This window comes from Euleptes europaea, chromosome 21, assembly GCF_029931775.1.
Source record: "Euleptes europaea isolate rEulEur1 chromosome 21, rEulEur1.hap1, whole genome shotgun sequence".
Lineage (NCBI taxonomy): Eukaryota > Metazoa > Chordata > Lepidosauria > Squamata > Sphaerodactylidae > Euleptes > Euleptes europaea.
Genome location: NC_079332.1, coordinates 14,721,114 through 14,748,789, shown reverse-complemented (window position 1 = coordinate 14,748,789; position 27,676 = coordinate 14,721,114). Strand labels below are relative to the sequence as shown.

The window sequence follows — 27,676 nt, the reverse complement described above, 5'->3', positions numbered from 1 at the left end:
TCGCACGCGCCGTTCTGGGCCAAGTCCCTTTCCCCCCTACTCCTTGGGGATCTCGAACATGCACAAGCTCTTATACTTCTGCAGCAACTCGCTCTTCGTCCGGACTTGCTCGCGGAGGCTCCGGAGCTGCTCCTGCTGGCACTCGGGGCTCACGCCGATGCCCTGCATGCCCTTGATCAGCTTGCGCATCTCCACGAACTTGGTGCGCAGGTCGCTCAGCACCTGGTGGACGTCCTGGCTGTCTTTATCCATGCTGGGAGAGGGAGACGAAAACGGGCGTTAGCTGGGGCCGGAAGAGGATTCCGCTGTCCCCCTGGAGCAGTGTCTTTGGAGTACAGCCACGGCAATTCAACGGGGACTTGCCCCACAAAGACCCTGGAAGCAGTAGTTTCCCTGGGAAAAGCATTATGCAGCGTGGGTCAGTGTGTGTTTCTAACATGGAAGTCAGGGGTCACTGGGGCAGCGGGGGAAGAAAAGGAAGTTGTGATTTTCCTGCGTTTTAATTTTTTAAAAAATTAATTAATTTTTCAAACAGAGAATCCCCTCCCAAACGAAGAATAACAAAAAAAACCCTTAAAAACAAATGTAGATGCTATAACAAAGAATATATAAAGTTGAATCAGATTATTTATAGAGAGCTTAGTATTTAACTAAGTGGTAGACTCCTCCTGCCCTGTGATGCTCCTTGAGGGACACATTTTTCAATTTATCTTGTGTGTGTTAAGTGCCATCATGGCGACCCTATGAATCAATGTCCTCCAAAATGTCCTATCTTTGACAGTTTATCTTACAATTTACAGATAAGAGAGGAATTCTTTAACACTGACTAAGAAAGGCGGAGCCTGCTCAGCTTCCGAGACAAGATTGGGCTAAGCCTGTTAAGTTGTGGAACTCCCTGCCCCAGGATGTGGCGACGGCTGCCAACTTGGAAGGCTCGAAGAGGGGAGTGGACATGTTCATGGAGGAGAAGGCTGTTCATGGCTACTAGTCGAAATGGATACTAGTCATGATGCATAATTATTCTCTCCAGAATCAGATGAGCAGGCCTACTATATTAGGTGCTTTGGACACACAGGCAGGATGGTGCTGCTGCACTTGTCTTGCTTGTGGGCTTCCTAGAGGCACCTGGTTGGCCGTTGTGTGAACAGACTGCTGGACTGGATGGGCCTCGGTCTGATCCAGCAGGGCTTATTAAAAGCCGAAAAGGGCTTGTAAACATCAGGATGGCTCCTTTTGGTCATACGACACCGGCGTCAACAAAGCTGGCCTTCTGCAAACGGACGGGGTTTTAGGGAGGTCTCTCTCTCTCTCCCCCCACACCCAAGTCTGATTAATCTGTTCCAGACCCGACGTGCCGTCCCAGATGTGGTTGGCCGGGCTGCCCAAAAACATCTCGTCCCGGGTTCACACTGTTCAAAATGGGACGTAAGAATCCCATTTGCAGTGATTCTTAGCAATGAGGACGCTCTGAACTCCGGGCGTCTCCCGTTTCAACTTTCCGGACGTCACGTCCCCCAATTCACCGGAGTCCCATTTTTAGACTCCGCTAGCAAGCCTACGTGTTGTACCGAACTTTCTACTCTCCGACTATTTTCTGAGTGGTGCAGAAGTACCTCGGACATTTGTAGGAGGGTTTTGGGGGTTTTTTTGCTTACAGCAACCGGGACATTTTGGGTGCGGAGGGCGACCGTTTCCGGTTGGCACTGCCTCCGTGGCCACTGTCCCGTGTCGGAAGGCCCACCGGCCCAAAAGGTTTGGGGACCGCTGCCCCAACTGTTTAGACACGCCTCTGTAAGTGACCGGATATTCGTAACTGGACTCAATCGGCCAAAGGGAGGCAGGAGCGCTTGGGGGGCTGGAGACCCCCAAACCCAGAGCAGATGTAAAAAAGCTGTCTGGCCAAATCCAACCAAACCCTGCCCAGTCTGGTGACTTTTCCCGAGTGACGGTCTTTTAGGACATGCAAGTGCGAGCGAGTCACCTCCCCCCCCTCCACTCAGAGGTCCCTTTCGCTAAGGACAGAGAGGCCCCCTCCCTCCCTAATTGTTCCTTGTATAGTGGTAGACTCCTCCTGGCCTTGGAGGTTCCTTAACCTATTTCCCCTTGAGGTGTTGGATGGTAAACTCCCCTTGCCCTAGGAGGTTCATTTCCCTAGGGACAGGAGACCCTTTCCTCCTGCCCAAATTTTTGCAGAGTGTCCAGTGATACACTACTGCTGTCCTGGGAGGCTCATTTACCGATGGAGAGAAGCTCCTTTTCCTTTCCAGGGGGAGACATCCAGTGGTAGGCCGCTTCTACCCTGGATGGCTTTCTTTCCCTGGAGACATTTTCTTTTGGAGTGGATTCAGTGGTAACTACTCCTGCCCATGGAGGTTCCTTATCTATGAACAGAATCCTCCCTGCCTTTTCCTGGGGGGGGGGCACCCAGTGGTAGACCGCTTCTGGCCTGGAAAGCTTCCTTTCACTAATGACAGAGCGATCTCCTTGCTTTCCTTTTGGAGAGTGTCTGGTGGTAGACTACTCCTGCCCTTGGAGTTTCCTCACCCAGGGACAGAATCCTCCTTGCCTTACCCTCGATGGGGAGAGATGGGACATCCAGTGGTAAACCACATCTGCCCTGGTCGGCTTCCTGTCTCTAGGGACACAGTCCGATCTCCTTGCTTTTCTTTGGAGGGTGTCCGGTGGTAGGCTACTCCCACCCTTGGAGGTTCCTCATCGAGGGGCAGAATCCTCCTTGCCTTTCCAGCGGTCAACTGGTTTTGCTCTGGACAGCTTCCTTTCACTAGGGACAGTGAGAGACCTCCTTGCTTTTCTTTGGAGGGAGCCTGGTGGTAGACTACTCCCACCCTTGGAGGTTCCTCGCCTAGGGCCAGAATCCTCCTCGCCTTTCCAGCGGTCAACTGGTTCTGCTCTGGACAGCTTCCTTTCACTAGGGACAGTGAGAGACCTCCTTGCTTTTCTTTGGAGGGAGCCTGGTGGTAGACTACTCCCACCCTTGGAGGTTCCTCGCCTAGGGCCAGAATCCTCCTCGCCTTTCCAGCGGTCAACTGGTTCTGCTCTGGACAGCTTCCTTTCACTAGGGACAGTGAGAGACCTCCTTGCTTTTCTTTGGAGGGAGCCTGGTGGTAGACTACTCCCACCCTTGGAGGTTCCTCACCTAGGGCCAGAATCCTCCTCGCCTTTCCAGCGGTCAACTGGTCCTGCTCTGGACAGCTTCCTTTCACTGGGGTCAGAGAGAGACCTCCTTGCTTTTCTTTGGAGGGTGTCCAGTGGTAGACTACTCCCACCCTCGGAGGTTCGCCTAGGGCCAGAATCCTCCTCGCCTTTCCAGCGGTCAACTGGTCCTGCTCTGGACAGCTCCCTTTCACTCGGGACACAGAGAGACCTCCTTGCTTTTCTTTGGAGGGTGTCCAGCGGTAGACTCCTCCTGCTCCGTGAGGCTCTTTGAGGGACACAGGCCAACCCTCCCCTCCTCATCCTTCAAGGGACGTCCAGGGCAGGCGATCCCTTGCCCTTGGGAGGGGGGGGTTCCTTGAACTAGAGCCGCCCCCCTTCCCCTCCCCCCCCGCGGCGGCGCTTCCAGCGGTAGACTGCTCCCGCCCGGGGAGGCTCCATCTCACCATTTGATGATGTCGTGCACGAGGGGCAGGAAGGAGGCGTCCTGCTGGTCCGGGCGCGGGGCGGGGGCGGCGGGCGGCTGCTGGGGGGGCGGCTGCTGCGCCTGGGGGGCGGCGGGGGGCGGCGGGGGCTTCTGCTCGGCCGGCGAGGGCTGCTGCGGCGGCGGCTGCTGGTGGGGCGGGCCCCCTTGCTCGGCGGCCGGGGGGGCCGGGGGCGCGGAGGGGGGCGGCGGCGGCGGCTCCTCGGCCCGGGACCCCCCCAGGGCGGCCGCGGACCCCGGCGCGGCCATGAGCCTGAGCCTCCGCCTCTTCGGCCGCCTGGGTCAATTGCAATTTTTGGCTTATTTTAATTGCAATTTTGCTTCCTCGACCCCTTTTTTTTGCTTTCACCGCCTCTTATTTTAATTGCAATTTTTGCAATTAATTGCAAATTTTGCAATTAATTGCAATTTTTGCAATTAATTGCAATTTAAAAAAAAAAACACCCAGCTTTGCTCAAGCTGTTTTTTCTTTGCTTTCTCCGCCTCTGCAATTGCAATTGCGCTGGCTCGGCCTTTTTTTTGCTTTCTCCGCCTTTTATCTCAATTGCAACTTTTGCAATTCAAAAAAAAAACAGCTTGACTCGAGCCTTTTTTTTTTTTTTGCTTTCTTCGCCTCTTATTTTAATTGCATTAAAAAAAAAACCCAGCTCGCCCGACCCTTGAGTTTGGTCTTGTGCTTTCTTCGCCCTTTACTTTAATTGCATTGCAAATCCCAGCTCGCTCCCCCCTTCCTGGCTCTCCCCCTGGCCCTTTTCATGCAACTGCCTTTGCAAAAAACGCCCCCCTGCTCGCTCGACACCCCCTGCCCGTTCCCCGCTTGCTTTGCCTTCTCTTTTAATTGCATTTAATTTTTTTGCTCCTTTAAAAAATAAAATGCAATATGGCGCTTCCCTTCCGCCGCGGGGTTGCACGCAAGAGACGGGTCGGCGCCGGGCTTTGCACGTCAGCACGGGGCGGGTTTGGGGGGGGATAGGCGGGGCTTTGCAAAACCAGCCCCCCCCCCCAGCAAAACCAGGGCCGCCTGCTCGTGTGTGCGGGTTCCCCTGGGGACTGGGGCTTACTCGCGAGTAAGGCTGCCAGCTCTTAGAGGGCGGTGGCAAGGGGTGTTGCAATGGGGGGGGGGGGGGAGAAGGAACCAGTGGATTGGAAAGCCGAAGGGTGCAATCCTAAAGAGCGTTACCCATTTGTTTTAATGGGCTCAGACTGCAATAACTTTCCTTAGGGTTGCATCGAACGCGTGAAGCTGCCTTCTACTGAATCAGACCCTCGGTCCATCAAAGTCAGCATTGTCTACTCAGGCCGGCAGCCGCTCTCCAGGGTCTCAGGCAGGGGTCTTCCGCCTAGTCCCTTTAACTGGAGATCCTGGGGATTGAGCCTGGGACCTTCTGCATGCCAAGCAGATGCTCTTACCACTGAGCCACAGCCCTATACTATCCACTCAGACTGGCAGCAGCTCTCTAGGGTCTCAGGCAGGGGTCTTTCCCATCACCTTCTTGCCTAGTCCCTTTAACTGGAGATGCCAGGGATTGAACCTGGGGCCTTCTGCATGCCAAGCAGAGGCTCTACCACTGAGCCACAGCCTTATACTATCCACTCAGACTGGCAGCCGCTCTCCAGGGTCTCAGGCAGGGGTCTTCCACATCACCTACTTGCCTAGTCCCTTTAACTGGAGATGCCAGGGATTGAACCTGGGACCTTCTGCATGCCAAGCAGATGCTCTGCCACTGAGCCACAGCCTTATACTATCCACTCAGACTGGCAGCCGCTCTCCAGGGTCTCAGGCAGGGGTCTTCCACATCACCTACTTGCCTAGTCCCTTTAACTGGAGATGCCAGGGATTGAACCTGGGACCTTCTGCATGCCAAGCAGATGCTCTGCCACTGAGCCACAGCCTTATACTATCCACTCAGACTGGCAGCCGCTCTCCAGGGTCTCAGGCAGGGGTCTTCCACATCACCTACTTGCCTAGTCCCTTTAACTGGAGATGCCAGGGATTGAACCTGGGACCTTCTGCATGCCAAGCAGAGGCTCTACCACTGAGCCACAGCCTTATACTATCCACTCAGACTGGCAGCCGCTCTCCAGGGTCTCAGGCAGGGGTCTTTCCCATCACCTTCTTGCCTGGTCCCTTTAACTGGAGATGCCAGGGATTGAACCTGGGACCTGCATGCCAAGCAGATGCTCTACCACTGAGCCACAGCCCTATACTATCCAATCAGACTGGCAGCCGCTCTCCAGGGTCTCAGGCAGGGGTCTTCCACATCACCTTCTTGCCTAGTCCCTTTAACTGGAGATGCCCGGGATTGAACCTGGGACCTTCCGCATGCCAAGCAGAGGCTCTGCCACTGAGCCACGGCCCCTCCCCACGTTGCACTCATTTTTTTTATTATTCATTTTAAACGGTTATTTTCTGCCTTTCCGCTTTACGGAATTCAGGGCGGCTGCCCGCGTAACTAGAACATAAAAACCATTTGATTTAAAGCGCGTGAAAGGCCGTGAATTAAAATCGCAATTTAAAAATGTAGCGCTGGTAGGATGTATATTTTATTTACGGTGCAATCCTAAGGAGAGTTACTGCAGCCTAAGCCCATAGGAATGGGTACCTCTCCTTAGGATTGCACCGTAAATAAAGTATATATCCTGCCAGCGCTACATTTTTAAATTGCGATTTTAATTCACGGCCTTTTACGCGCTTTAAAACAAATGCTTTTTATGTTCTAGTTACGTGGGAAGCCGCCCTGAATTCCGTAAAGCGGAAAGGCAGAAAATATCCGTTTAAAACGAATAATAATAAAAATAAACGCGACTCGCGCGTACTCTTAAAAGGCAGAGAAGAAATAGGGTTAGTCCCATTACCGAAATTCAGCCAGTGCCTTAATTCAAAGAGTCCGTGGAAGCAAAATTGGGTGGTAAGCATGGGATGCCTGGCGCACGGCGGTTCGTGAACCGGGCAACTTTTGGGAATCCGTTCCCCGTCTTGTTTCAATGAATATTAACCAGCGAGCGCTGTTTATACCCTGGAAAAGGGACCCTGTTCTGGGCGCCGGCCGTGCCGAAGCAAACAGCAGGTGGGATTGGCGGCTGTATTCTTGGAGCTGGAAATCGATGCCAACCAAAGGCCCGAATCCATTTAGATGAGCGGGAAAAACCAACCCTGGATCTGGGAAATTAAAAGCCCGAGTCTGCGCTCGGATGGATTTGAATGCAGTTAACGTTGACCAAAGATGCACTGCTGTGGCCTGCTATTACAACTGATTTCCAGGCAACAGAGAACAGTTCACCTGGAGAAAAGGGCCCCATTGAAGCCCCTCCCCTCCCCAAACCCCGCCCTCCACCGGCTCCACCCCCCAAAATCTCCAGGTATCTCCCAGGCTGGAGCTGGCAACTCTTATCTCTGCAGCAGGGACCCGAAGTGGCTCACGACGTTCTCCCCTCTTCCATTTTATCCTCACCACAACCCTGTGAGGTAGGTTAGGTTGAAAGTGTGTGGCTGGCCCAAGGCCCCCCCGCTAGCTCCCGTGGCAGAGTGGGGATTCGAACCCAGGTCTCCCAGATCCTAGCCTGACACTCCAGCCGCGACACCACACAGTCCTCAGGGCTACCCAGAGTTTTCAGTGCTTCGCCTCTCCCTCTGTCCAACGGCAAATCTCGGAGGGCTGTTGCGCAGAATTAGGGAAGGATCTTAAAGCCTTCCGAATCTTCACAACGACCCTGCGGGGTGTCGCATGGGAGATGAACAGGGTTGCCAGGTCCCTCTTCGCCACTGGTGGGAGGTTTTGGGGGCGCAGCCTGAGGAGGTTTGGGGAGGGGAGGGACGTCAATGCTATGGAGTCCAATGGCCAAAGTGGCCCTTTTCTCCAGGGGAACTGATCTCTATCCGCTGGAGATCAGTTGTAATAACAGGAGATCTCCAGGTAGTAACCTAAGTCCAGCCGGAGAAGCTGCATCGCCGATAGATATCATTAGTTTGGCCTCTCCGAAGGCCTTCAGGCGCACGTTTCGTTCCCTCCTCTGCCGCTCGGATCGCTTTCGTTTTAAATCCTACCGGCTGAGTTTATCGGTACAAAGAGAGCCGCCCAAAGCCTTTGGGGGGTTTTTTTGCCCAGCCCAGGCAGTCGGAGCAGGATTTGGGTCCGGTAGAACGGGAACGGAGCGAAACCGTCCGCCACCCACGCAAAAACCAAAACGCTCTTCTAAGGAAGCCTCTCTGAATATATAACCCATAGTTATATTGTGGAAGAGCAAAGTTTTTAGAGGTTTATTTTACTTATTTGTCACACAAGGGGCCTAGAAATAAATAGAATGGACCTGCAAATGCTTCATAAGAACATAAGAACGGCCATGCTGGATCAGACCAAGGTCCATCAAGTCCAGCAGTCTGTTCACACAGTGGCGATTTTAATATATGATGAGTATTTTTTGAAGGCCGTTTCTTGGTCTGCTCTAAGGGGTGATCCTGGGGCCACCAACCTCCAGGTGGCGGCTGGAGATCTCCCGCCATTACAACCGATCTCCAGGCGACAGAGGTCAGTTCCCCTGGAGAAAAGGGCCGCTTTGGAAAGTGGACTCTGTGGCATTATACCGCATTGAAATTGCTCCCTTCCCCAAACCCCGCCCTCCTCAGGCTCCACCCCCCCAAATCTCCAGGTATTTCCCAACTCGGAAATGGCAACCCTAGGTGATCTGGAAATGGCAACCCTAGGTGATCTGGAAAAGGGCCCCAAATGGACTTTCCTGAACACGGGTAGCTGCCTTATACTTACCGTATTTTTCGCTCCATGGGACGCACCTGACCATAAGACGCACCAACTTGTCTTATGGAGTGAATGCCGGCTGGGCGTGTGCGCGTTGAGACGGCTCGAGCTGGCATTCCCCGCCCCGACGGCCAGCTGGGAGGCGGGTGGGGCTGCACAGAGCCAGCTGGGCGTGTGCGCCGGCTCGCGCCGTCCCGACGCACATGCGCCCAGCCGGCTCTGTGCGGCCCCGCCCTCCTCCCAGCTGGCCATCGGGGCGGGGAACGCCGGCTCACGCCGTCCCGACATGCATGTGCCCAGCCAGCTCTGTGCAGCCCAGCCCGCCTCCCAGCTGGCCGTCGGGGTGGAGAACACCGGCTCGCGCTGTCCCGACGCGCACGCACCCAGCCGGCATTCACTCCATAAGACGCACAGACATTTCCCCTCACTTTTGAGGAGGAAAAAAGTGCGTCTTACGGAGCGAAAAATACGGTAAATAGTCTGTTGGTCCATCAAGGGCAGTATTGTCTACTCAAACCGTCAATGAGGTCTTTCGCATCAACCATTGCCTGGTCCTTTCAAGTGCAGGTGCAAAGGATTGTGTCCAGTTCTGGTCACCACACCTAAGAAAGGATATTGCAGAGCTTGCGAAGGTGCAGAAAAGAGCAACCAAAACCGATCAGGGGCCGGAGCAACGGCCCTGTGAGGAGCGGTTGAAACGCTTAGGGGCTGTTTAGCTTGGAAAGGAGGCGGTTAAGGGGAGACAGGCTAGAGGTCTATAAAATGATGCATGGTGTGGAGAGAACGGACCGGGAGAAGCTTTTATCCCCCTCTTATAATACCAGAACAAGGGTCATCTGCTGGAGCTGGAGGGTGTGAGATTCAAAGGAAGTATTTCTTCACAGCCATTCCTGTCTCGCTCCAGATTTCACTGGCCATTTCCCACGAGTCTGTATCCATGGGGTAACCCCGCATTTTGAACGTCGTCACCTGTGTGCACAGACGCAAGGTTGGATCCGGCCAGCTTTTTCGTTCAATCTCGCCGTATCATTCAAGCCTTGCCGGAATTTCAACTTGGGGAAGAAGAAGGGTTGGCTTTTGTATGCCGACTTTCTCCATCACTTAAGGGAGAACCAAACCGGCTTAAAATCCCCTTCCCCTTCTCACAAAAGACACCCTGTGAGGTAGGTGGGGCTGAGCGAATGTGACTAGCCCAAAGTCACCCAGCTGGCTTCATGTGTAGGAGTGGGGAATCCAGTTCACCAGTTTATCCTCCGACGCTCATGTGGAGGAGTGGGGAATCCAACCCGGTTCTCCCGATCAGAGCCCACCGCTCCAAACCACCGCTTTTAACCGCTACACCACGCTGTGTGCAGAGTTGTGTGGCTGTGGGCCCGGGTTCGAGTTCTGTGGATTGAAAGTCCAGGGGGCGGTGGGGGCGAGACTCCCATGCTGGGGTGTGCTCTGCCTCTCCGTTAATCCCGCCACAGCTGACTCGGAGCGGCTTTCCGAAGCCGCGACTTATGATTCATATTGTGGCTGTAACGGTGGCCATCTCGACCCAATAAACTTCCATGCAACCTGCCTCGGGTAGATTTGCTAATTACATCAATTAAGTGGGATTTTTGGCTTTTTCCAACATGCAAGGCATCCAGAAGCGACTCTCGGGTCACCCCGTGACGCCAGGAAGCGGTACAATACACCCAGCGATTGCATTGTATATACGGCCTTCTGCTCGATGCTCCGAGTACACTTTTTTCCTCTCGAAAGTGGGTCACGCCACCAAGTTGTGTGTATGTGTGTGAAAGATTTCTTTTGAAGCGCCTCCAACGAAATCGTCTCAAGGACGCGCTCCTTTGGATGGAAAACCTTGACATTCAGAGACGGGGTTGCGGAGAATGGACGCGGCCTGGCAAACAGGGACGCGGTGACATTTCTCCCCCCTTCTTCTTCTCGCTGCTTTTATGCGCCGGCTACGGCTTGGCACTAATTGGGCCAATTGTTGCAAAGAGCCCAATTATTGCAAAGAGCGTATTTCGATTGGCAGGACGCAATCGGGCATCTTGGGATAAAAGGGCGTGTCGATAAACCCCCGTGGAAAGTTGTTTTGGGGCGCCCGCTTTCCTCCGGGTGGGAGACCGTCTTTGAACGTCTCTTGCCCTGATCTGGATGGCCCAGGCTAGCCTGATCTCGCCAGATCTCAGAAGCTAAGCAGGGTCGGCCCTGGTTAGTATTTGGATGGGAGACCACCGAGGAAGACCAGGGTCGCTGTGCAGAGGAAGGCACGGGCAAACCCCCTCTGTTAGTCTCTTGCCACGAAAACCCCAAAAAGGGGTCGCCGTAAGTCGGCTGTGACTTGACGGTACTTCACACACACACACAAGAAAGGGCTGCCAATATAGTTTTGCTGCTGCAAGAATTGTGATAGCTAAAGTTTGGAAGCAAGCGAATAAACCTTCAATTATTGTCTGGAGAGAGAAATTATGGATGTATGAGGATGGCCAAATTAACGGAATTCCTACATGGAAAAGATATGGAAGAATAAAAAAAAATGGTCTAAGGCCGCCTCATATTGGGATAATATGGCAAAAAAGGATTTTACAGTATTAATTAACGAGTTATAGAAATTAGTTTTAATAATCTTATATTTTTGTGTTATTAAGTATAATAAAAACTGTTTAGACACTTCTTCGGAAGTTGGGTGAAGGGTCACTTTCTTGGTGGGTGGAGGGGGAAGGGGTATCTTTTTGAATTATATAATTTAGTAATCATGAATGTAATAATTAAGGTATATAGATAGCCTTCTGCATTTTGTATTTTCTTTTTGTATTTTTTTAATGTTAATTTCATTGTATTTGTTTGTTTTTATGTTTTGTTATAAAAATTTATTAAAAAGAAAGAAAAAGAAAGGTCGGCCGTGGTTAGTACTTGGATGGGTGACCACCAAGGAAGTCCAGGGTCGCTACGCAGAGGCAGGCAATGGCAAACCGCCTCTGAATGTCCCTTGCCCTGACCTAGATGACCCAGGCTAGCCTGATCTCATCAGATCTTGGAAGTTAAGCAAGGTCGGCCCTGGTTAGTATTTGGATGGGAGACCACCTAGGAAGCCCAGGGCTGCTCTGCAGAAGCAGGCAATGGCAAACCGGCTTGCAATTGCCTTCCCTTCCCCTCCCCACCACAGACACCTTGTGATGGAGGTGGGGCTGAGAGAGCTGTGACGAGCCCCAGGTCACCCCGCTGGCTTCGTGTGTAGGAGCGGAGAAGCAAATCCAGTTCACCAGATTAGCTTCTGCCGCTCACGTGGAGGAGTGGAGAATCGAACCCGGTTCTCCAGATCAACCGCTCCAAACCGCCGCTCTTAACCACGACGCCGCACTAGCCGGATCTCGTGGTGCGAATTCCTGACGCGGCGCTCTGTGCAGCGCTGGTTCTGCACCCATCTCCGCGAAAGGTCAGGCGAGAACGAGAGGAAACTCGAAACCGGAGCAGGAAAAGATCGGAGTGGTCCGGCGGTACCTTTTTAATGCTAAACGCGGATCATAGCAAAGCTGGAGACGTTGGGCGTCCTGGGCCCGGCCGGATTAGACTGGGGTACTGGCCAGCCTGTTCCAGCATCTCTTAAGAGCTGCCCAGGTAATTGGCGATGTCTAATTGTTCCCTCCGGATAATGAGTCTGTGGCTGGTTCGAAACCAGCTGACGGAAGCTGCTGTTGCTATTTTCGGGAGGCTGGCTGCAGGTTGCGGAGGAGGCGCACAGCAGAACCGGCATCCAGCACTGGAGGGGGAGAAGCAAAAAACAAACCAGTCCCCTAACCCCCAAAGCCGCAGGGGGTTGCAGACGTTACTCCGTGGGCGTCCCGGAAATCAGGAAATAAATCTGTCCGGGGGACCACAGAAAGAGAGAGGGCCGCATTTTCCTGGTCTTTGAGAGCCAACCGGTAGAGATGGGATGCTGGAGATCCGGCGTGGTGTAGTGGTTAGGAGTGGCGGACTCTAATCTAGAGAACTGGGTTCGATTCCCCACTCCTCCACATGAAGCCAGCTGGGTGACCTTGGGCCGGTCGCAGTTCTCTTAGAGCTCTCTCGGCACCACCTACCTCACAAGATTAGGGTTGCCATCTTTGGGTTGGGAAATACCTGGAGGGTGGGGTTTGGGGAGGGGAGGGACTTCAAAACACTCATGTGGAGGAGCGGGGGATCAAACTCTCCAGATCAGAGTCCACCGCTCCAAACCATCGCTCTTAACCACTAACCCATGCTGACTCTCCAATTGCCCAAGGGGCCATTTTCTCCAGGTGAACGGATCTCTATCGGCTGGAGATCAGTTGTAATAGCAGGAGATCTCCAGCTAGTACCTGGAGGTTGGCAACCTTACACAAGGTGTCTGTGTGGGGAGAGGAAGGGAAGGCGATTATAAGCCAGTGTGATTCTACTCGAAAGGTAGAGAAAGTCGGCATATAAAAACCAACTCCTCCTCCTCCTCCTCCTCCTCCTCCTCCTCCTCCTCCTCCTCCTCCTCCTCCTCCTCTTCTTCTTCTTCTTCTTCTTCTTCTTCTTCTTCTTCTTCTTCTTCTTCTTCTTCTTCTTGACTAGATGCCATAGATTCCACCCTCCAAAGCAGCCCTTTCCTCCAGGGGAACTGATCTCTGTCGCCCGGAGGTCAGTTTCCAAAGTGGGGGGGAGGGTCTCCAGGCCTCACCTGGAGGTTGGCAACCTGAGCCACGGCCCCACCGTGCCTCGTGGGCAGTGTGCGAGTCCCAGTCCCCGTCCTTGCCCACAAAACCACCCCGGTTCTCCGTCTTCTTGTTCCAACAACCCCACCGGGCCCCGAACACGGCCCCGAACATGACACCCCACGCTTTCAAAATCCCTGCCTCTTTTCCCAGCTGTGTTTTTGGGTGCAAAGGAAAGCCAGAGAGAAAGACCCTGGGAAGAGCCAAAAGGGGAAGGGAGAAAGGAAGACTGTTCCTTTCTTCCAGCTCTCCCGGGGTCCTGAGGAATGCGGAAAGCCATACAAGGGGGGGTCGAAGCCGTGGTATTTTGGGTCATCATCCCAGGGCCGGGATCGAGTGACGTCTTTTGCTGACATGGGTTTTCAGCCCAGCCGCAGAAGAACTTTTTGCTTGGACAACGTGTGCTGTGTTGGCTGCTGCCGGCGCACAGCAGGTACACGTACCGCTTGTAAATAGAAATAAAAAACAGGCCCGGAGGATCTGTTAGTATTTTATTTTTTCCCTGCCGCAGACTGTTAGAGACAGGCCGTGCTGTATAGGGAACGGAAATGGAGCTGTGAGCCTCTTCAGAGAGCAGCACAAGGCGAATGTGTTCTTCTTTTGGGTGGTCCCAAAGTGACGTCCTCCGTTGGCGTCTGGAACATGTGGGTTTCTATCTTGGGTTGCTGTTTTATCAGGGCTGCCAACCTCCAGGTGTTAGCTGGAGATCTCCTGCTGTTACAGCTGGTCTCCAGCCGACAGAGATCAGTTCGCCTGGAGAAAAGGGCCGCTTGGGCCACACATTGCATTGCTTACCCTTCGTGGGAAGCATCATGTAACCTTCATCTTGTGAATTTGTGAATATGTGAAACTGTAAGAAGAGTGTCCGTTGAAGGACTGATGAAGAATTAAGAATTAAGAATTTGAAACGGCTGTATCCTCATGGTGAACTTGGCTTCTTCTATACAAGACTACATGGAAAAATTGCCTGATGATGATGATGGATGTACTCTATCAGAGACGTTTTAAAATCTTTTTTTGAATTTCCTCTATATACAAATTTGTTACCTGTATGGTACACCTTGCTATCACATTGTAGGTCTCATGTTTGTTTGGTGTGTGTGTGTGTGTGTGTGTGTTACGTGCCGTCAAGTCGCTTCCGACTCATGGCGACCCTATGAATGAAAGTCCTCCAAAATGTCCTATCTTTGACAGCCTTGTTCAGATCTTGCAAATTGAAGGCTGTGGCTTCCTTTATTTGTGTATATGTTGTGTTTGTTGTGTATATATATATATATGTATTTACATAGTTCTGTTTAGTTAAGTAGTACAGATAAATCTATTTTTGCACTATATATGTTTTTCGCTCCTGTACTGATTGCCTAATCTTCCTGATACTAGTACAATGGTGTCTATTTTTCTTCCAACCTCCAGCTACTAGCTGGAGATCTCCTGCTATTACAACTGATCTCCAGCCGACGGAGATCAGTTCACCTGGAGAAAACGGCTGCTTTGGACATTGGACTGGATGGCTAGGGTTGCCAACCTCCAGGTACTAGCTGGAGATCTCCTGCTATTACAACTGATCTCCAGCCGACAGAGATCAGTTCGCCTGGAGAAAAGGGCCGCTTTGGCCCTTGGATGGCTAGGGTTGCCAACCTCCAGGTACGTCAACCAAAATGGCACCTATGGCTCTACAATGCAAAACTCAGCACCTTTGTGCCAAAATTGCATTTACATTCACACATAAAGCAATAGCACAAGTGAAGTGCCTGGTTGTCTTATAGAGTCCAATGACAGACAACAAGGAGGAGGTTAAGTTAAAGCAACAGGTCTTTATTTAGCTAAACACAGACCTGGGGTGAAATAACCACAGATAAGATGCAAGGTTACTCACCAGAGAACAAAGGAAAGTCAGTATCATGCATTCGAATGGGGCAGGCCCATAGCTGCTACTGGTGTGAGGCCGTACCAGGCCCAGAGAGCATGATTTGTTGGTTCACGGCTCCCGGGTGCCAACTTCCCCAAAGCTTCCATGTGGGTGCATATGAGTACATAGTAATTTATACCAGCCCTTATATCTGGGCATTACACTGCCTTCTACTGAATCAGACCATCACTTCACAGGGCAGAGCAGATGGTCGGTGCTCTTTATACATGCATCGTGTCTGAGAGAGCCGGCGTGGTTTAGTGGTCAGGGTGCCGGGCTAGGATCTGGGAAATCCAGGTTCGAATCCCCCTGTGAGCTCCAGCCCTGTGGCAAACCCATAAACAGATTCCAGCAGACGGCAAGTCCACGAAAGCAGTTTTATTGATTAGGCTCGACAGGTTACAGAAGCCATATTCAGGATGGCACTAGTAAGGGGCTAAGGCAAGGCACGTGGCATATATGGAAAAGGAAAGGAGATAACCAATAACCCAGGCAAACCCCCTCCCAGAGGCAGGAAGGAGTTCTTGGCAATTCCCACACTAAAGGAATCTATGAAGGACTCTATGAAGTCTAAACACGGGGCACGGACTGGCCTTGGAGAGAACTGCAAAACAGCACCTGGGAGCACAACCGTGAACTGTCTTCATGGCCTGCTCCTGACACCCCCTTCTGCCACAGAAGCTCTTTGGGTGAACTTTTGCCTGTCACCTACTCTCAGTCTCACACATAAACACATGAAGCTGCCTTGCACTGAATCAGATCACCAAGGTCCATCCAAGTCTACTCCATCCAAGTCTACTCCATCCATTGTCTACTCAGACTGGCAGCCGCTCTCCAGGGTCTCAGAAGCCTTTCACATCACGTACTGCCTGGTCCTTTTAACTGGAGATGCCGGGGATTGAACCTGGGACCTTCTGCATGCCAAGCAGATGCTCTACCACTGAGCCCCCTAGACTTGACACCTCTTTTTTTATCATTATTAAATCTGTTCATTGAGCCCATTAAAAAAATACTTCCTATCTTCTGGATTTGAGATACTTTATTATGCCTACTTCTGTTTTGCTAGTTTTGCTAGTTTTAAAATACTTTGCTAGTTTTAAAATACTTCCGATCTTCTGGATTTGAGATACTTTATTATGCCTACTTCTGTTTTGCTAGTTTTATGTTGCCCCCCCCCCACTTTCAATTTACACAGGAGATATTGATAACTGGTTTATAGGATTGCTCGCGTTTTGCTACGGTGTCGTTCGGTCTTTTAAAGTTCATTTCTGCGTTTTTCCATTGCCAGCTGAGCTCCCTGAGGTCCCCGAAATGCCCCAAATAAATAAATGCATTGGGAATGACTTGTGCCCTTTTCTGTACTCCCGGTGTGGGGCTGCTCTAAAAAAGAAGAGGTCAGCGCTCGTCGAGATGGATAGAGAAACTGAAAAACAAGGGTTATATCAGAATCAAGGGCACCGCGGGAAGCAGGTCGGGGAGCTGGATTGGAAAAACAGGGCCGCGGGTGGGTGAGTCTGGGCGCGCAAATGCTCAAGGAAAGAACACAGTGAGCCCTCTTGGGCCGAGTAAGTGGGAGACAGATCGATATCGGCTAAAAGCTCTTCCGAGCAAAGCTGCCGGGAAGTTGCAGCCTGGTTATTATTATTTTTTTTTTAGAAGGCAGAACCTGTTCTACGAACGGGTGCTTGTTTCAGGGGGGCTGGCTTTGCCCCCTGAGCAAAGCCGTTCGTGCTGTTTTAAGAATCCCTGCTTGTAGAAAACTAGCTCTGCAAGGTTCCGCGTTCTGCCGCCGACTTTTCTCCTAATGTGCTAGTCAGAATGTGTGTGTTTTTTAAAATAAGAATGCCCTCACCCCTAAAAAACATGCACCCACCCCTAAAAAGCGGAAGGAAGCCTCCTTTTAATTTAGCTCTAAGGAGTACAAGATAGAGGGTCATGACATTATCCCCCTGCTGTGATACAGATCATTTTGCCAAGTGGTAGCTCAGGCATCTCTAACATGGTGCCCGTGGGAGTCATGGCGCCGGCCGACACCTTCTCAGAGAGCCAGCGTGGTGTCGTGGTTAAGAGCGGTGGTTCGGAGCGGTGGACTCTGATCTGGAGAACCGGGTTCGATTCCCCTCTCCTCCACGTGAGCGGCGGAGGCTAATCTGGTGAACCGGGGTGGTTTCCCCGCTCCGACACATGAAGCCAGCTGGGTGACCTTGGGCTAGTCACAGCTCTCTCAGCCCCACCGACCTCACAGGTGTGTGTTGTGGGGAGGGGAAGGGAAGGTGATTGTAAACCAGTTTGAGTCTCCCTTAAGTGGTAGAGAAAGTCGGCATATAAAAACCAACTCTTCTTCTTCTTCGTCCAGGGGAAAGGTTCAAATGATGCTAATAATTAAATGGATAGAGGAGGGGAGAGGGGGAGTCGAATAGATAGAACATTTATATTGATTAGATATACAGCATATATATTGTATAATTATATTAAATGAATGATGGAAATATATGTGATTAAATTAGAAAACAATAAAAAATATATTAAAAAAATGATGCTAAATCTGGTTGGTTCCTATTTTGTTTATTACCAGCTCCCTGTCGAGCCCTCGGCGATATCGTTACCCCGATCTGTTGCAAAATGTCTGACAATAGTGATCCCCCTAAAACGTGGTTAAAACGAGTACTATTTTGTTGATTTTATGAGAAATTATGTAGGCTCATTGTTACACCTTTTTTTAATGTGGTGTAGACTTTACAAGATAGCTGTGTTGTATTGATTTTGGTATCTTCTTTTCTTTTTGTTTTGTCATGTCGTATTGGTTTGTCGGTTCGGTCTGTTGTGATGTGTTGGTGGTTTAGTGGTTAGGTGGTGTAGTGGACTCTAATCTGGAGAACTGGGTTTGATTCCCTACTCTCCCACATGCGCGGCAGACTCTAATCTGGTGAGCCGGGTTTGATTCCCCGCTCTTCCACATGAGCGGTGGACTCTAATCTGGAGAACTGGGTTCAATTCCCCACTCCTCCACATGCGCGCCGGGCTCTAATCGGGAGAACCGGGGCTGATCCTCTGCTCGTCCACACAAACCCTGCTGGGCGACCCTGGGCCAGTCACAGTTCTCTCCGAACTCTCTCAGCCCCACCTACCTCACCAGGTGCCTGTTGTGGGGAGGGGAAGGCGATTGTAAGCCCCTTTGAGACTCCTTAAAGGTGGAGAAAAGCAGGGTATAAATATCAACTCTTCTCCTCCTCCTCCTCCTCCTCCTCCTCCTCCTCCTCCTCCTTCTTCTTCTCTTCCTCCTCCTCCTCCTCCTCCTCCTCCTCCTCCTCCTCCTTCTTCTTCTTCTTCTTCTTCTTCTTCTTCTTCTCCTCCTCCTCCTCCTCCTCCTCCTCCTCCTCCTCCTCCTTCTTCTTCTTCTTCTTCTTCTTCTTCTTCTTCTTCTTCTTCTTCTTTTATGCTCAAGGCCTTTGGGTCATGCAAGCTTAATAATAAAAAGGAATATTGGTAAAACAAGGTTCCTCGCAGTTTTTTTTAATAAAAGGAATGATGCTACCGAGCAACGCGCATGCTCTAATTCGGCCTTAATCAGTATTCAGAAACCCCGAGCATGCACGAGCCAAGACATTTGGGTACAGAGAGCATGGCCAGGGAAACAGAGGCAGGCAGGCAGAGAACATCCGAATCCCACTGGGGGCAACTCACTTTCTCCGCGCATTGGCATTAATCTTCCCGTGCAAAGAGAGAGGCGGGGGACGCTGCCGGCTCTGGCCAATTAAACAGCCATTAGCCAATGTTCTCTCGGTGACATTGATGAAAGCCCTGAGAGGTTGCGCATCTCTGCCACTCATTTCTACTCATCTGATGCTTCAGGGACAGTGGTGCGGTATTTTTTTTGGGGGGGTGGGTGGGACTCTTCCTACCTGGAGTCCACAAATCTGATTGGAGGAGACTTAAGTAAAGAGGAGGGGGGACGCAGAAGGGCCCGATCTCCCCCCCCCTTCCCTCTCACAGCTGTACGGCATTTAATTTTCGGCCTGTTCCTCTCTAATTCTAGTTCTCGATGTTCTCTCCAAACTGACTCAGGTAATTAGCCCCAGCTTAGGAAGCTCACAGAACTGGGATTGGTGCCACCCGATCGCGTCCAGGGCCGGGTCTGGTCCCTGGCTAGGGTTGCCTGGAATGACAACTGACTTCCAGACTCCAGAGATGATGATGATGATGATGATGATAATGAAGAAGAAGAAGAAGAAGAAGAAGAAGAGTTGGTTTTTATATGCCTACTTTCTCTACCACTTAAGGGAGAATCAAACCGGCTTACAATCACCTTCCCTTCCCCTCCCCACAACGGACACCCTGAGAGGCAGGTGGGGCTGAGAGAGTGTGACTAGCCCAAGGTCACCCAGCTGGCTTCACGTGGAGGAGAGGGGCAACCAACCCGGTTCACCAGATCAGCGTCCGCCGCTCATGTGGAGGAGTGGGGAATCCAACCTTGTTCTCCAGACCAGGAGAAGAGTTGGTTTTTATGTGCCGACTTGCTTTACCTTTTAAGGAGAATCAAGACACCTTACAACCTCCTTCCCTTCCCCTTCCCACAGTAGACACCTTGGGAGGTCGGTGGGGCTGAGAGAGTTCAGAGAACTGTGACTGGCCCAAGGTCACCCAGCAGGCTTCGTGGGGAGGAGCAGAGAATCGAACCCGGTTCCCCAGATTAGAGTCCACTGCTCTTAACCGCTATGCCATTCTGGCTATCAGTTCCCCGGCAGAAAACGGCAGCTTTGCAGGGTGGAGTCTATGGCGCTATACCCCGCTGGGGTTCCTCGTCCCCCAAGCCCTGCCCTCCCCAGGCTCCAGCCCCAAATATTCCAGAATTTACCCACCAAGAGTTGGGCAATCCTATGTAGCGGCTCGGGGCGCGAAAGCCCTACAAATACCTCCCTGCCTATGGTCAAGGGAGCTTCTTTTCCTCCTCTGACCTTTGGGCCAGCATTTAATGGTGCGGTTTCCCAACTAGCGCTACCTCCTGTCCCATAGACTCCCAAAACCCCGAAGATCTGGTCTAAGGGAAAGCCCTCAGCTCGACGCCTGAGAGTGGGGGCTCGGGAAGAAAGCCAGCCCATCCAAGCCAGCATGGTGTAGTGCAGGGGTCGGCAAACTCATTAGACAATGAGCCAAATATCAACTGTGCAACAATTGAAATTTCTTTTGCGAGCCAAATTTCTTAAACTTAAACTATATAGGTAGGTACACTGTTTATTAACTTAATAAACTTTAATTAAAGTTTTAGGTCTTAATTAAACTATAGGTACACTGAATAAAACTTGATATCATGCTTAATAGTGATCTTATTTATTGATAAAAATTAAATTGTAAGTCCCTGCCATTTCCCCCTCCCCGTCATCCTCGTCTGGAGGCCTGGTCAACCACCATAAAAGCCTATTGGTAGACCTGGCCTCCGGCTGTCCCATTGGGAGGCCAGGTCTACCCATTGGCTTTCTTGGCAGTAGACCTGGCCTCCGGAGGCCCATAGAAGCCAATTGGTAGACCTGGCCTCTGAAGGGGGACTTTTCCCCTCCTCAGAGTCCAGGTCTACCGCCAAGAAAGCCAGTGGGTAGACATGGCCTCCCAATGGGACTCAGCCGGAGGCCAGGTCTACCAAAGGAAGCCCGCCCCGCCCAACAGCTGATAGGCGAGGGAGCCAGGAACCGCCAAGCCGCCCGCCCAGCAATCACGCGGCTAGAGGGTAGGGGAGGCTTTAGCCTCCCAACCATAAAGGGAAAGGGGGACCCGGCCATTCTCCATGGCGGAAGGGGGAGACAGTGTGCCCGCTCGCCTGCTCTCTCTCTCAGGCGCCGGCTCCGCAGCCCGGCTGCCGGCGCAAGCGGGCGCAAGAGCAGGGGCTCCGAACCAAGTTCGGAGAGCCGCACTCAACGGGCCAAAGAGCCGCATGTGGCTCGGGAGCCGCAGTTTGCAGACCCCTGGTGTAGTGGATAAGAACGGTGGTTTGGAGCGGCGGACTGTGATCTGGAGAACGGGGTTTGATTCCCCCACTCCTCCACATGAAGCCCGCTGGGTGACCTTGGGCTAGTCACAGTTCTCTCTGAACTCTCTCAGCCTCACCTACCTCACAGGGTGTCTGTTGTAGGGAGAGGAAGGGGATTGTCAGCTGGTTTGATTCTCCCTTAAGTGGTAGAGAAAGTTAGCATATAAAAACCAAAGCTGCTTCTTCTTCTTCTTCTCCTTCTTCTTCTCCTCCTCCTCCACCTTCTTCTTCTCCTTCTTCTCCTCCTCCTTCTCCTTCTCCTTCTCCTCCTCTTTCTTCTTCTTCTTCTTCTTCTTCTTCTTCTTCTTCTTCTTCTTCTTCACCACTGGGTGTGTGCACGGGGGGGGAGGTAGTTGTGAATTTCCTGCATTGTGCAGGAGGTTGGTCTAGATGACCCTGGTGGTCCCTTCCAACCCTATGAGTCTGTGATTTTGCTACATGGTTTGTAGCTCAACCTTTGAAACGCCGTCTACGTATTTGGATGAGTTGCTGTTGTTCTAGCCAGTGGTGAGCCAGTGCTGAGATCTGACAGGGTGTCTTACAACGGGCACTTTCACACAGCCCAAATAATGCTCTTTCAATCCACTTTGAAGGTGGATTTTACTGTGTGAACTGGCAAGATCCACTTGCAAACAATGGTTAAGGTGCAGCGAAAGTGGATTGAAAGTGCATTATTTGTGAAAGTTGTGAAAACTGTGTGAAGGTTTCTGGGACACACTGGTTCATGCTCCCACAAATGCACAAATCTCTCTCTCTCTCTCTCTCTCTCTCTGAAACCTTATGCTAGAGCCCATTTACATATACTGTATATACAGTGTAATCCACCCGCCGGATACCGGAGCCGACCTCCAAGACAGAACATCCCTTCTCTTTCTAAAGGTCAAAAGCGCATGCCGACTCGGATGTGCCCGATGTGGTGGGGATAGAAAAACTTTCTCCCCGAGTACTCCAAGTGCTTGTCATCCCAGGCGGCAGGGATGTAAGGGGGTGGTGTGTGTGTGGGGGGGGGATATGTTCTCGAGCTAGGGAAGACACCACGTAAACACGGAGGAGGTACGCGAAGTACATGGGAAGCGGGGAAGGTCTCAGAGCGGAACAGGATCCACCTGGCAGAGCTGGGGGCAGGGATACGGGGTGTGTGTGCAAAGAGCCCGGCGTCCCCTCGACGGACAGCCGTGATGAATTTGAGATCCGCAACCGGGGCTGCGTGGCTTTCTGATAGGGTTGCCAACCTTCAGGTACTAGCTGGAGATCGCCTGCTATTACAACTGACCTCCAGCCGAAAGAGATCCCTTCCCCTGGAGAAAATGGCCGCTTTGGCAATTGGACTCGATGGCATTGAGGTCCCTCCTCTCCCCAAAACCCACCCTCCTCAGGCTCTGCCACAAAAACCTCCTGCCGGTGGCAAAGAGGGACCTGGCAACCCTACATCTGGTCCTCGTAACAATTGAGTTTGGCACCCCTGCCATAGAGTCTACCTTCCAAAGCAGCCATTTTTCTCCAGGGGAACGGATCTCTGTCGCCTAGAGATCAGTTGTATTTCCGGGAGATCCCCAGGCCCCACCCGAAGTTGGCAACTCAGCATTGTTTTGCAAGCAGGTCCGGGGAACCCCGCGCTTTGGAGCGAGGCGGTCCCCCTTCACGAAGTTGGAGAACGACTGTTCTCGGAAGGCTGAACCGATCTGACCCACCGATTCCCGCCTGGCGGCAGAATCGGGTGTCCAAATCAAACTCATTTCCCGGGCGCTGTCGATATTGCCTGGCAGCTGCCAGTCTCCCTTTCCCAGCAGGCAGGCGGTTGCTAGCGTCGGGGTGCCAAGAAAGGAAATGCCCACTCTCCCCCGAGGATTCTCGTTCGATCGCCATCTGTCCTGCCGCAACGATTCGGAGCTGATCTTCGCCATCTCTCGGGTCCCCAAATGTACTTTGGGCAGGCGGGGAAGGCAGCAGGGCTGCCAACCTCCAGGAAGACTCTCAGCTAGCCTCTTAAACAGAATGGCAGAATAGATGTCTCTCCAAACTTTGGTGATACTTGCACGTGGTACTCCTTGAAGCTTGACGAAAGCTCTGAAATGGGGATTTTACCGGAAGCCCATTGCGTTTGAAATCTGTTCCGTGCTTCATTTGGACATTACCATTCTGGATTGTCAATTTTTGTGCACCTGATTTTGTTGTGTATATACACTTACCTGATGTAAATTTATCGCATGATAACAAGTTCTTGCTCTGTATTTATATCCTTGGGATATTGTTTTGGTGAGGCTCCACCTCACAATATAACTGCTTGCAAAGTGCTTTGTATGTGCTTTATTGAGCTTTATACAAGTGCAGACTTTTGATTTCCTAACCTCCGGGAAGAGCCTGGAGATTTTCCCGGAATTACAACTGAACTCCGGACTACAAAGATCGGTTCCCCTGGAGAAAACGGCTGCTTTGGAGGGTGGACGCTGCGGCATTGAACACATGAACACATGAAGCTGCCTCATACTGAATCAGACCCTTGGTCCATCCAAGTCAGTATTGTCTACTCTGACCGGCAGCGGCTCTCCAGGGTCTCAGGCTTTCACATCACCTACGTTCCTGGTCCCTTTAACTGGAGATACCAGGGATTGAACCTGGGATCTTCTGCATGCCAAGCAGATGCTCTACCACTCAGCCACGGCCCCTCCCCTAGAAAATTATTCCTATGGACACATGAAGCTGCCTTATACTGAATCTGCCTTATACTGAATGTCCCATGGCTTGGAGAAACTGTCCTAACTCGAACACAGGGGTCAATCCCAGCCTTGGGAACCCTTTAGGTCGCAAGTCTGGGAAAGCGCTCCTGCCCCGTTACAGGAGAGCAGGGCCATACCCAGGGTTTGGGGGGCCTTGGGCAGAGAGTGCTTTGCTCGCCTCTTCTGCCTGCCGGCGCACACCCAACTTCCTGACTGTATGTCTTTCCCTGCCAGCTCGCTCGTGTGTAGGGTTGCCAATTCCGGGTTGAGAAATACCTGGAGGTTTTGGGGGTGGAGACTGAGTGGGGGGGTTGGGGAGGGGAGGGACACCGTGGGGTGCTATTGCAACCGATCTCCCGATGACAGAGATAAGTTCCCCTGGAGAAAAGGGCCGCTTTGGAAGATGGACTCTATGGCATCATACCTCATTGAAGTCCCTGGCTCCACCCCCCAAATCCGGAGTTTCCCAACTCGGAGCTGTGGCAACCCAAGCAAGTACCCACAAAACAGAGCGACCCTGCCATATTTTCTCCCGGCAAAGGCCCCAGCCCTGTTCTTTTTCTGCAGGCCGACGCAGTGAATCTCGCCTTCTGAAATGGGAGCCGGCATGGTGTCGTGGTTAAGAGCGGCGGTCTGGAGCGGTGGACTCTGATCTGGAGGACCGGGTTGGATTCCCCACTCCTCCGTATGAGCGGCGGAGGCTCATCTGGTGAACCGGGTTGGTTTCCCCACTCCTCCACGTGGAGCCAGCTGGGTGACCTTGGGCTAGTCACAGTTCTTTCAGCCCCACCTCCCTCACAGGGTGTCTGTTGCGGGGAGGGGAAAGTGATTGTAAGCCAGTTTGATTCTTAAGTGGTAGAGAAAGTCGGCATATAAAAACCAACTCTTCTTCTTCTTCTTCTTCTTCTTCTCTTCTTCTTCTTCTTCATCCTTGATAGGGTTCAGACTTGGTGTTTTTCAAGATGGTGGCATTTCATGGTTCACAGGGTTTGGTTTTCTTTTTCTTTCCTTTGAACCGGCTGGCAGCGAGGGCTGGAGAAAGGCCTGTCTGCTCTTTCTCATTTCGTTTTTCAAAATCCTGATTCTCGGGGCTTTTGCCTTTGTTGAACAAAGAGGGTCCCTCTTTGCTGATTCTCAGTGAACAGAACAGAAGAACAGAAGAAGAATCCTGCTGGATCAGAGCAATGGTCCATCTAGTCTCGCATCCCGTCTCACACCCTATCCCTGTGGCCTGGAGATCAGTTGTGATTCCCGGAAATCTCCAGGCTCTGCCTGGAGGCTGGAAAACCTAGAGACCACATGCATAAAAAGAAGAAGAAGAAGAGTTTTTGTATTTTCTCTACCTTTTCAAGGAGAATCAAACCGGCTTACAATCGTCTTCCCTTCCCCTTCCCACAACAGACACCTTGGGAGGTAGGTGGGGCTGAGAGAGTTTGGAGGGAACTGCGGCTAGCCCAAGGTCACCCAGCAGGCTTCATGGGGAGGAGTGGGGAAACCAACCCAGTTCACCAGATTAGAGTCTGCTGCTCGTGTAGAGGAGCAGGGAATCAAACACAATTCTCCAATTCTCCACCGCTCATGTGGAGGAGCGGGGAACCAAACCCGGTTCTCCAGATCGGAGTCCGCGGATCTTAACCGCTACACCACGCTGGCTCTCAAAAGCAGATTGCGCTGTTGTATACAGTGGACACAAAAGACCTCACGCGGCATGGAGCGGTTTTGTTGGCTCTCGGACAATCCCCCATAGCTCACTCGGGCAAAGCACCCCATGGGGGGGCGGGAAACAAAACAACCGCCCCAAAGATATAATTTACGCTAAGTGTTTGAAGGGAAGCTGCACCGTCAGGGAATTCGAACCAGCACGGCAGCTTCTCGGCATCCTTAATGCGCGGCGCTTCTGGCATTTTGCAGTCTACTGGCCAAATGGATTCTGCCCTCCCAAGCTGTTGGCAGCTGCCAAAGGAGATATTTGCTGGAAGGGTGGCGTCATTGAAGCCATTAGCAAAGCATTTCCAGCAGCGGCTGTATTTCAGGGAAAGGTTGTGAGCAATACTGGAGAGAGAGAGGGTGGTTTATTCTCCCACCCACCCCGGTCGCGCACCCCGATTCATGACTGAATCTGTCTTTTGCAGTCCCAGAATATCTGACGCCTGCCTTTAACCTGCCATTCCTGCCTGACCGGGGGGGGGGGGGTTAGCCTGTTGCTCCAAGCATGCAGTCGCATCTTTATCTAGGAGTCCCCATACCCCATGTGCACACAATGCGCAATTCACCCGTGGAACTCCCCTGCCACAGGACATGGTGACGGTCGCTAGATTTGGCGGCTTTAAAAGGGGTGGGAGGCAATTTCGGGGAGGAGGCTGCCATTTTCTCCAAATGGCTCCGCCTTGAGGTTGGTAATCCTCAGCAACTCCTAGGGTTGCCAACCTCCAGGTGGTGGCTGGAGACCTCCCGCTATTACAACTGATCTCCAGCCGATAGAGATCAGTTCCCCTGGAGAAAATGGCCGCTTTGGCCATTGGACTCTATGGCATTGAAGTCCCTCCTCAAGCTCTTCCCCAAAAACCTCCCACCGATGGCAAAGAAGGACCTGGCAATCTTAGCAACTCTACAGAACTGGTTCACGCAGGAAAATGGTACTGGGTGTGCAAGGTATAAGCCCCTCCTTTCTGTGTGCCACGGTCCTCATCTGAATTGGGTAGCTGGGAAGTGGGGAACTTCTCAAGCACATCTGGAAGTCCTTGCAAGCTCAAGTCCTTGAGATCTCCAGCCACTGCCTGGAGGTTGGCAACCCTACGCTGGCCCGTTGTCATGGGGGTCCCATCCTGCCCGATTGGCCGCCACCCGCTTGTGCGAGGCGGGGCAACTCCGAGCCCGACGCCACCACGTTATGCCGACTTGCTCGCTAAACATTACCGGACAGGTTTAGGAAGGAGTCACCTGGCTGCCCTAATAGGTAGTTTGGGGTTAACGCTTAACCATTGAGCTTTTGTTTACTGCAGATGGGTTGAACGAGGTTGCCGCATGAACTCAGGTCAAGAGTCACCTCGGTTCTTCTGAGACACGGCGTGATGCAGCCCAAGAGAGGGTGGCATGCACCGGACCCTTCACCTGAGCTCAGAGGCATCTCGATATACCTAAGGGTCATCCTTGGTTCACCCCCTGTGAACTCTCTCGTAATAGGACTGGGGGTTATTGTTAGACCCTTGGTCTCTTGCCAAGAGCTAACCACTAGGGTTGCCAGGTCCCCGCTCACCTTCGGCGGGGGGTTTCGTTTCTGATCTTGAGCGGTCTACGAGTTTGATTGGTCTAAGGCTCCTCGCGAGGCGGCGCTTCCGGTTGTAAATGTGGCAGTGCCGTGCCGGCACGTGCGGGCACGATTGTCCGCCGGCCCTCGGCTGGTCGGTGGGCAGAGGGGCACATTGCCGGGGGTTTCCCCGCCACCAGCGGGCACCTGGCAACCCTACTAACCACGCTTGGTCAACCAAGGAGTCTTGTTTTTAAAATCCTTATCAGAGCGGTCATCTCGGGGAACCGAAACGGCTCGGCGACCTCTGATCCACAACCCAGATCACAACTTAAGGGAAACGGTACCTGTGCTCAGCTGTGGAACATCTGGATGTAGGCTGCAGATCACTTGAGGACGATACCATCATTAGGGTTGCCGGGTCCCTTTTCGCTACCGTCTAGAGGTTTTTGGGGAGGGCGGGGTTTGGGGAGGGGCTTCAATGCCATAGAGTCCAATGGCCAAAGCGGCCATTTTCTCCAGGGGAATAGATCTCTCTCGGCTGGAGATCAGTTGCTGCAGACAAAGCGACTTTTTAAAAAATCTGCACAATCAAATCTCCCGTGGCCAAACAGAAACTCTGCTGGGCAAAGTCCTGCCCGCTTTCTAAAAAAACAC

The 27,676-nt window shown here is 52.1% G+C and overlaps 1 protein-coding gene across 1 annotated transcript; it reads right to left on the bottom strand.

Annotated features, from left to right (window-relative positions):
- Positions 1-32: 32 nt before the first annotated feature.
- On the bottom strand, positions 33-3,907 carry MED9 (mediator complex subunit 9). Its single transcript, XM_056866425.1, has 2 exons — positions 3,621-3,907; positions 33-253 (listed from the first exon to the last, which is right to left on the bottom strand). Exons 1-2 carry the CDS (start codon positions 3,905-3,907, stop codon positions 37-39), a joined length of 504 nt encoding a protein of 167 aa, XP_056722403.1. The 3' UTR covers positions 33-36.
- Between the last annotated feature and the right edge of the window lie 23,769 nt (positions 3,908-27,676).